The 10,532-nt window shown below is 42.9% G+C and overlaps 1 protein-coding gene across 1 annotated transcript in view; it reads left to right on the forward strand.

Moving 5' to 3' along the window:
* The window catches only part of LOC116396195 (neuropilin-1a-like), a 69,713-nt gene that overhangs the window by 21,765 nt on the left and 37,416 nt on the right, over nt 1–10,532 (forward strand). The window contains exons 3-4 of the mRNA XM_031870638.1: nt 1,393–1,574; nt 9,509–9,736. Of these exons, the coding sequence (XP_031726498.1) occupies nt 1,393–1,574; nt 9,509–9,736 (410 nt within the window). The remainder of the gene's footprint in view (nt 1–1,392; nt 1,575–9,508; nt 9,737–10,532) is intronic.

Raw genomic sequence — 10,532 nt, forward strand, 5'->3', positions numbered from 1 at the left:
TCTCTCAGTCTCTCTCTCTCTCTCTCTCTGCCCGTCGCTTTCTCACCCCTAGAAAGAAGAGTAGCTTCTGCTTCAATCTCCGTTCACGCTGCACTTTCCACAATCTGATTTATTTTCTCTTATTTGCCAGCACACAGTTGAGACAGAGCTGTTTTCTTATCAGCATGAAACGCAAAACATGCACACGAGGTGATTCTTCACTTTTGATGTGGACTAGTGGATATATGGATGAAAATATGTGGTTGGATGTCTTACTTGTGGGAAACAAATCAGATTGTATCTGAATGTGAACACAATCTGGAGACACACGCTCACACGTTCTTAGACTCTTTGACAATAAACACCTGATTGAATTATTCACCATACAGCTGCTCTATCTGCTCATGAGTGCTGATCTTCCGTCATTCACTTGAGACAGATGTCATGATTTAGGGACTCAGGGCAGCATTAACTGTAAGGACCAGAAAACTAAACCCTGCTAAAAAGGCCAATCTGCTGACCTAAATTGGTTTTTGGGGAAACGCCTCAAATAAGTCAAAAATACGGAAGTCCCCGGTGTCCAAAACATGTCTGAGAAAAACAGATATGAGATCTTTTGTTGTGGTTTGGGTGTGTCTTTTAGGCTTCACTGGCTTGTGACAAATGTTTTTACTGAGGGAATTTTGGATTTCTCTTTGTATCAACAGCCGTCAAAAACAACAATTTTCTCCATGTTTTTAGTGATAGAATGTTGTATAAATCAGATTATGATTGAAATACAAACAAAGCCCTCTGGATAGGAATGACATTGGAAACTTTGGTTACGCATACATGGAATTTGTCTCCGGTTTCCACTCCGCTCTCAATGTACAAACACAAATTTACAATAAACAAGAAAAATATATGTATAAAGAATAAAAAAGGGCAGGTGAATAGGGTAAAAATACTAAACTAATAGATATATCACCACGAAACTTTCCCAGTCGTAAAATACACTTAAATGTGTATTTTGGATGTTTTCTCTCCACGAGTCTGAAAGAAGACATGAAAAATGCCCAGAATCTCAAAATGTACCAGTGCATGAAAAACAATGTGTTTGCGTCCTCGTAAACATTTGTAGTAAATTGATTTTCTTGTGAAAAATCAGTGGTACGCCTCTAAAAGGGAGTTTTTGGACGAATAAATTAGTCTCAGACACATAAATTGCTCGTGCATATGTTCAACATCTGTTTGCATTTAAGTGAAGACGTGTAAAACACTCGAGGAGGAACAAAAACCAGTGCTCTCTCATCCATTAGGGCATGTTAATTAAAAACAACAAAAAGTAATAATTATGGACTCATATTCATCCAAAGATCAGCACAGCTGTCGTTAGCACCATCCTAAACCTGCATCTCCTCTCTCCTCCTTCAGGTACGACTACGTGGAGGTTTACAACGGCGGAGACGAGCTTTCGCCCATGTTGGGGAAGTTCTGCGGGAAGATTGCACCGTCCCCGATCATCTCCAGCGGCAGCCAGCTCCTCATCAAGTTCGTCTCCGACTACGAGACGCACGGGGCGGGATTCTCTGTCCGCTACGAGGTCTTCAAGACAGGTGTGTTAGCTCAGTGGTCTCGTTACGAACCCGCTGAAATGCCCTTGTTGCATCAGCTAAAAGCCAGAAGCGGAGCTGCAGTTGCTCCGCTGTTTTCTACACGCTCCGCTGAATGTGATGAATCGCCTCATGGAAAGCAGCCAATTTAAATTCAATTGTAGTTTAGCCAGGTTTCCACAGGTTTGTTCTGTTGCTTTTTGGATCAATGGCGTGCTCCATATTACTACTGTGAGAAATAATCAGCAGTTCATTTATTTATTTTTACATATTTTACATGTTTCAAGAGGCTGGCAGGCTGCTGAAGAGCAGCAGGGGGTGAAAACAAATCAAATACACTTTTATACAGGAATTCCTGTCCTCTGTGACTTAAAGGGAAATCTGGTGCCATATATTCTGCAGAGTTCTGGTTCTGTGCATGTTATCTGATCACTGAAAAGATGTCTGAGGGGAGAAGAATCATGATCATATTAGTTGTAAACAAACCCTACAGGTTAGCTGAAAGAGGAAAACAAGGGAAAACTGTACAATGATTCCCATAGCTGAGGGAATCTTTCAGGGACGGGATGAAAACAACCACCACCTAAAAATATTAATAAGTATTATGACATGCTGTCCTCATACTGTGATCGTAGCTAAACCTGTGAAAAAGTGAATGCACTGTGATTCGTAGAAACTCCAAGAAAGCCAAACGTATGTAATCCACGTGATCATTAACCAGGAAGTATAACGACAGCACAGAGTCAAGGTCCATCTATTTGGCACATTACTTCCGTACTTAAGTAACACCGCCTCCGTAGATATTTTAACACAAACGACGATCTTTTCAGAAACCTAACCAAGTAGTTTCCTGAGGAGATGGGAGTTTATTCTGAAAAGAGTAACGACCTGAAATTGACACGTGTTGCTGGACAAAACATGAGGAATAACTTTTCGTAAGATATCACACTAACAAGGGTTGCATCTGTCCACATGAAAGCTGCATGTTAAAACATGTGATGGTCCTCGTGCAGTCTAATTACTGTGGAAATTTGAACAATTCTTTACGCCACATGGATTTCACACACAACAACAAAACATCCGCTTTCTCCCGAGCTCCTAAAATAACCTTTCAGAGACTAAAGTCCAAGGTTGTCCAAACAGCCTGAGCTGAACCTGAACCTCTGGTGCGCTGACCCCTAAGCCTGCAAGTTACATAAACCCCAAAGACCCAGAATGCCATTGGAGGAACAGTGCGTTCTTAGCTGGGGCAGGATGCGAGCAGGACAGACCTACATAAACACTGGCCTGCCGAGGAAGGAACCTTGTCCTACATTTGTATTTGCTCTTCTCTCCTGGGTCCACTTGAGTGTCTGCCAAACGGCGAGTCTCCTGTGACCACTTCAGCTTCCACCAATGAGGGTTGGAGATAAATCAGATAAAGAAAAGGGGGACATGCGATTACGTGAGATTCCTCTTCTTCATTTTTTTTCCAGTTGTTTGCACCCCTGAGGGCAATAACCATTCACAGATTGACAGGATCCAGGAATAAGTATTCCCAGGAGGACTTGTGTTGAAGGTATTGTAAGATAAAAAATGGAAAAGGCAAGTGCTTTTTTTTGTATTTAAATGAGGAGACAGGCAGTAATATGAGTGAGGTGAGGAGCTCCTCCAGGCTCTGCTCTAATGTCTGTTCCTCTACAAAGTGTGGCCCCACTTCTGTTGCACCTTTTTAAATCTGCTTGTATCGACTTTAATTTCAGGGTGCAAAGTGGAGTCGAATGACACGACGTTATTAGAGAGTCAGTGTAATAAATCTTTAAAAGTAGGTCAGCAGAGTATCGGCTTAGAAGGAGCGTCGGCCCTGAACATTTTCCCCGGTGGAATGTTTCAAATGTAGCTTCCACATAGATTTGTGATGATTTATATTGGAGCTCCAATTGCTGATATAATGATGACATTGGGATTTATGGTGCATTCATAGAGCAGTCTGGGTCACCATGACATTTACTTTCTGAAGAGATCCAACTTCTTATTTTCTTTTCATGAAACAGACAGCTATGATGGTGGTGGAGGTTTGAAGAGTCTAATAGAACAGGAATGAACCGTCACTTTCTGTATGTAAACCGAATTTAAAGAGTCACTTCTCCCAGTTCCTCTAAGGATCTTTAAATTATTAAACCGCTGCACCGTTTAAGGGTTAAAGGTCATTTTTACTTTGGAAACAGCAGTTGAGAGAATAGACTTTGGTCAAATAGTAAAGAAAAATGACATCCTGTGTCTTTCCCGGACCACTTTTCCTTGACCTCGATGGAAAACATCGTGAGGTTGAAGACGGATGTAAAGGATGATTCATAAGGACTTGATGTTTTTGTTTTTATTAATAACTTTATTTATAACAAATAGAAAATGAGTACAGTGAAAAGCTCAATGCTGCACATTTCAAGTAAGAGTTCCTTTCCAAAAACAGAATCATGGCACAACGTGGTCCTGAAGACACCGACTGCATATGAAGCCACAGAAGCATTTTTGAGTTCTGGCATCTGGAATGTTGGCAGCGCGATAGAGTCACAACCGTGCACGATGCAGTCAAGAAACTTTACAGATGTGTAGTTGGGATCAAAAGAAAGGCAGAGTTTTTTGAAGATGGTTGTGGTGCGAGTAAGGGAGCAGGAAGTAGGGCGGTCGGGTGCCATTGTTGTTTTGTTTTTAAAGCGCTTACTGAACAATGAGGGACCTTTTACTGGAAGAGCTCCATCAGTTGATGAGGATCATGTGATCTGATCAAAAGCTCCATTAAACGCAATACTCCATCTGAAAGTCGAGATATTTCATTTCGAAAATTCAAATCGGCTCTTAGTGGATCGCATCTTTGACTTTCTTGTATTGAAGCAGTTAGTAGATGAATAGAATCCTTTAATGTTGGGTTTGAACGAGGTATAAACTCGTCAGGTACGTGTTTCTCCTCACGCCGCTGCTCCTCTCCCTCCTCCTGTTTGTCGGAGAAACAGAGCAACTTGTTTTCCTGTTGTTGAGAACGTCCGGCCGCCGTCTCCTCTTTACCGTCTGCAGTTCAGCTGCAGGACGAGCTGGGAATGTTCTGTGTGTGAACGTGTATGTGGCTTCATCGACCCTTTCTGTGTGTTTACACTGGTTATCTTTTCATGTCTTTTGTTTGTCTTGTGTTGCTATGAGCTTGTAGCTAGCTGTCTGGTTTTTTGCAATTCAGTGTGTATCTGGTTTCCATTGTGTGTGTGTCTGTGTGTGCGTGTGTGTGTGTGTGTGTGTGTGTGTGTGTGTGTGTGTGTGCCTGCAAAAGACAGGTGCACGGGACCCCAGGCTCATTTAGCTAATGGGCTGTTTGTCCTTAGAGGCAACAGGGGTGACCCGCAGATGAGATGGATGCTCTGGCACAGAAGAGGGGGTTCGAAACTAGGACAGCACGTGTGTGTGAGTGTGTGTGTGTGTGTGTGTGTGTGTGTGTGTGTGTGTGTGTGTTGGCCTCAATATGGGTCCTCTCCCCTCTAACAAGTTAAAAACAGCGCGTGTACTCACTCAGGTAATCCCCCTGCCATGTTACTGCCTCTTTTCTCACCACATTTCAAATCCATTACAGCCAGAGCAGCATGATGAAAGTCGCTGCTAAATGGAGCTGCTGCTCTTGTTACAAACAGGCCTTCCACTCTATTGAGATCTCCCTATTTGTCTGTCTCTCTCTCTCTCTCTCTCTCTCTCTCTCTGGCATCATTCCTCCCTCGCTCTTTACCTCTCCTCCCTTCTGTCTGTCTCTCTCCTCCACGTCTGTCATTACGTTGAAAAAAAACAACAACCAAAACAGCACCACAAGAGGCCGTAACCCTCGCTCAGATGACAAGCTCCGCCTGGCCTTAAAGATAGCGCTCTGCGGCAATTGTGGGTAAATCTCTGGATTAATGAGCGTTGGCTTGTAGAGCTCTGGCACATCCACCTCTCATAACCATAACCATAACCATAACCATAACTCCACCCTCCGCTGACCGCAGAACACATATCATTCATAAATGATAGCCAAGTGAGCCCTTCTTCAGCGACCTGGAACTATATTTGCACCAATTGTCTCGTTTTATTGCAGGTTTTCAAACGAAACACACACGTCTCCGCGGTTTAGTCGACGGGGGCGGGGGGGTGTTTCTCCTATGTTGAGCCGCAGCTGATTGAAGGAAAAAAAGATGGATGGACAGAATGAGAGATGAGAGCAATGTGCCATGCTGAAAGTGAGGAAAGAATACGCTTGCGTAAATGACATGAGGTGATATACAGATGTGCTTGAACACACAATATATGCAGCGTCTTTGAACAAACACGTTCAAATATGCAAACAGGCTGGCTCGCTTGATGTTTTTGGGGTGTAACTTTATCTTTTTGAGACATTTAAACGGCGAGAATGGTTCTTCGTCCATCCAAGGAAGTGATTTTTATGTCTTCGTTTGCAGCTTTTTTTGTTTTTTTACAGATAAAATGTACTTTGTCGGACAGTTCAAGCAACAGACCAAGGAGCAAATTATTGCTGCTTGGATTTTCACAAATTATTATGACTTCACACACTTTGAATTTGAACGAAGCAGCCAATCACAGGTCATGTCTTGGCTGCTCTACAAATGCAGACGCAAGCCCCTTCAGTGAAAGCCAACAGAAAAAGTTGCTGTTCCTGTTGCATTGGCCACCACGACATAGAAGTAAAGCTAAAGTTAGGCTATGAAGGAACTTCACCACAGTCACATGAGTGCGAGTACACACGACGAGGCCTGGAAGGCGGAGTAGTCGGCGTGATGACGTTTCGTAGTCTTATTTAGCCACTTGTTTGCAACCGTCTTTTTAAAGTCACTTCAAAGATTCAAAATTCACTCGAGGGGGATTTACTTTTACTTATTTTATATCTTAGAATAAAACAATAGAATCTTGTAAGCTTGTGTTAAGCACAGACCTTATTTGAGGCTTCGAACCAAAAACATTTAAGACGAGGGAACCAGAAGAGTAAAAATCTTACGTTATTTGCGGGTTTCAGGACTCGTTCCTGCAGCACTCTGTCGTTTAGCATTCTGCTAACCGTAGCCAGTCCCAGCTTTAATGCATTATAGCAAACAATGTGTGTGTTGTTAGTTTTTTTATTTTCCTATATGAACTTCAAGGATATTTTTTCCCTGAAATCTCATTTATTTCTGACCTTGATAGACACGCAGCAGCCTAGATTTCCCACGAGGATTGGTAGATTTACTCAGCCCATCTGCACATTCGACCCACACACGCACACACACACACACACATACACACACTAGAAAGTGTGCCAGCTGAGCAGGATCGAAGCCTGCCTCATCTCTTCCACATCATTCATCATGTCGCCCTTTTAACGACACCACCTGTGTCAACAGCATGAGGTCCACTGGAGTGTGTGTGTCTGTATGAGGATTCATGTTTACAGGCACACCCGGATAACATGCAGGTCACATCTGGCCTGGCAACATAAGAACCCCAAACACACACACACATACACACACACACACACACCTAGTGCCTCCAAGGGATGCTTGACCCTCGTCCACGCCTCGCGCCGTCTTTCACACACAGAGATCACTCGGCGTCTCGTAACATCGCTCATGTCACTTTACGACAAGAGCGGTGTGAACCGCCAGTTGACTGATGCGAGCCGACGCACAGATTTTTCACGAGCCGGTATCGACAGCAGCGCGGATGTGACTGCGGAGAAAACAACTTGTGTACAAAAGGACGACAATGGCAACAACAGCTGCCGCGTAACCCGCCGCTCTGTTTGCACTTTTATCAGGAGACACACTGCAGGCTTTATTTCATCATTGGGACGACAGATGAAAAATAGCCAGGAACGTTTTACTAATGTGCACTGTCCCTAACCAACTATACCAATAAATAAATCTCACAATCTAGAGGAGCATGCGACGCTTTCAAGAAATTTTTGAGGCTTTCGTGCAGCTAAAAAGTGAAACAAGACATTTGCAAAGTCTCTCTTGCATAACGCTCTTCGTGCCTGTGTAACATCATGATTCCTAAAAGGCATTAACGGTTTTCACAGTATATCACAAGCTGCAAGGCAACCTCAAACTGTCCTCCCACTGTATGTTGCAGATTTATGCACGGAAACAAATAAACAAATGTTGCTCTATGTCACATACGGATTGAATGTAAACGGAGCTGAGAAGGTGAGAAGTGTTCAGGAAAAATCCAAAACCAAGAGAAGAATTTAAGCAGAAACGCAACATTCATTGTAATGAGAAGGCGATCAAATTATATATAGAAATATATGAACTCAAAATTCAAGGAATTTGCTCTACCTCGTTCATGATGGAGCGCAACAAGCTCGTGCTACCACACAACAACAATGGTGAGATGAATATAAAAAAGGGAGAGATGTAAACACGACACAGCTGACGATTTTATCACCTGAAGGTGTTACGTGCAAAATGCATGAATGAAAGTGTGAGGAATCATCGTCCGAGGGTGCAACATAACAGCAGAGGCGATGTTTGTGTTTTTTTTTCTTTTGTGTGAATAAGCAATAAAACGTTATTTATGTGGCAGTTTTCATAAATCTGGGTTACACAGAGATTCGTGGTTACATACGGTGGATTGTAAAGGCTGTGCATTCCTAAAAGATGTGTAATAATTACAAGAAGTCAAAGCAAGAGAGCTTCATTAAAAAGCCTCAGAGAAAAAATATAGGCCTTCTTGATAATATTACAAAGTATACAACAGCAGTGATATTTGGCTTCACTCTGAATACAAATTCTGAGGTCGTGGTTGAATGGTTATGTAGGGTAGCGCTTGTGTGCATTTGGACGTGTCTAATGAGCTAACAGGGTTGTATTTGTCCGTGTATCAGTGTGTGTTGTTGGTGTTTGTTGACCATGATTGGTTGTAAACAGCCTCTCAGTGTCCGGGACTGTCAATGAGTGTCTCTCCCCCCCCCCCCGTCCCCCCGTCACAACACAGACTCAGACGGCTCCGACAGGCGAGGGGACCAGGTTATGTTTGAACTAGTCATTTGATCTTTTCCCGGGTGTATAAGAGTAAATTTTGGGTCATTATGCCAAAGTTTGAAAGGAATGTTTTTCTGAGGAAAACAAATCTGCAAAATTACACTAAAGTTTAAAAAACTGAAATTATCAAATTTTGGACGATCCTTGAACAGGTCGCTTCCATCAGGAAAAATCACCAAATCTAAGCCCATAAAATGAATAGTGACATTTCATCAAAATCACTTGATTCTACATTATTATAATTCTGACTTTAATTTTTAATTGCAGAGAAAAACGAGGCCACAGTGAGTAAAATGTGACGGGAGCTAAATCCATCTGAAACTGGTTGAGGTATACCAGATCCAGGGAAGTGTCGATGGCTTATTTCATGATACTGTCATTAGCTCCTTCTCAAAAGTAGTGAAACAACATTGGTAAAAGATTTTCCCTGAATTTCCACCATTGTTTAAGAGAAAATCTGGTTTTAGTCAAAGTAAATCTTTATTCTGGTGAGGTCACAACTATGCAAGTTTTTCGATTTTCAGGTTTTTGACACCCAGAAAGGTAAAAAACTGATTTTGTTCTATGTGTACAAATTGCAAAATGTCTATGTCCTTATGTTTGTAGTAGGAAAAATATAGAATACAGACTATAAAGTAAACGGCATCAATCCAGACGTTCACAAAGGTTTCTTGAAAGGATGTTCTGGCAGAGTCGACACTGAAAGACGTGCTGCAGGGAGCAGCTATGAATAGACAGTCGGTGTCTCAGCCTTCAGGACCACAAACGGCTCATTTTGCAAAATAAATGCTGGGAGCCCCTTTAATGTGTGAACACCGACCCCTTCAGAGTTCACACCTCAGTCCGACCGAGAATTGGTCTCTCTGTCCAAACACGTCTTGACACTTTAAAATCTCTTTCTCCTCGCAGGTCCAGAATGTTCCCGGAACTTTACAGCCCCCAGAGGCGTCGTCAAGACGCCGGGCTTCCCCGAGAAGTACCCCAACAACCTGGACTGCACCTTCATGATCTTCGCCCCAAAGATGTCTGAGATCGTGGTGGAGTTCGACAGCTTCGACATGGAGCCGGACACCACGCCGCCGCCGGGCGCCCTCTGCCGATACGACTGGCTGGAGATCTGGGACGGCTTCCCCGCAGGTGAGGAGAGAGAGAGAGAGAGCGAGAGAGAGAGCGAGAGAGAGAGAGAGAGAGAGAGAGAGAGAGAGAGAGAGAGAGAGAGAGAGAGAGAGAGAGAGAGAGAGAGAGAGAGAGAGCGAGAGAGAGAGAGAGAGAGAGAGAGAGAGAGAGAGAGAGAGAGAGAGAGAGAGAGAGAGAGAGAGAGAGAGAGACAGAGAGAGAGCGAGAGAGCGAGAGAGAGAGAGAGTCTGGCTTTGAGTTGGATGAGGAAAATGGAGCAAATGTTGGTCTGAAACGTGGCCTCGAGCTTTATTTCTAAAGGAAATAGTTCGAGTTAAGTCTTAAAGGGAGATGAGAACAAAGCTGGAGTCAACATGCACCAAAATAAGTGATGATACAACTTCAAATTGTTCATGTTTTCACTTGTTTTACCTTCTTACACATTCATCTTTAAGATTGTTATTGTGTAGCACATTTCCTCCAGCAGCAACACTGAAAAAGAAACACTAAAAAGCTGTTTTTTTGGGCATTTTATGAACTATCAAGCCACTTTCTTTAAGCCTGAGACAAATATTCTAATGGCTGACATAAAACAAAATACAACCAGGTCAAAACAAGCTATAAAAGAATGCAACAGGGGTATTTTTGCCCGCTTCATCTTTATTTCTGTAGCATTTTCCGAACACTTTTCCTCTTTTTTGTCTCAGAAAAAGCACTCTTATGGCTCAAGAACATAACATAATAAGACTGGATGCATTTCCAATTCCAAGGTAGAGCAGTGAGATCAAATGGGGGGGGGGGGGGGGGGGGGGGGGGG

Source organism: Anarrhichthys ocellatus, unplaced genomic scaffold (assembly GCF_004355925.1).
Source record: "Anarrhichthys ocellatus isolate YVR2014 unplaced genomic scaffold, GSC_Weel_1.0 scaffold54, whole genome shotgun sequence".
Lineage (NCBI taxonomy): Eukaryota > Metazoa > Chordata > Actinopteri > Perciformes > Anarhichadidae > Anarrhichthys > Anarrhichthys ocellatus.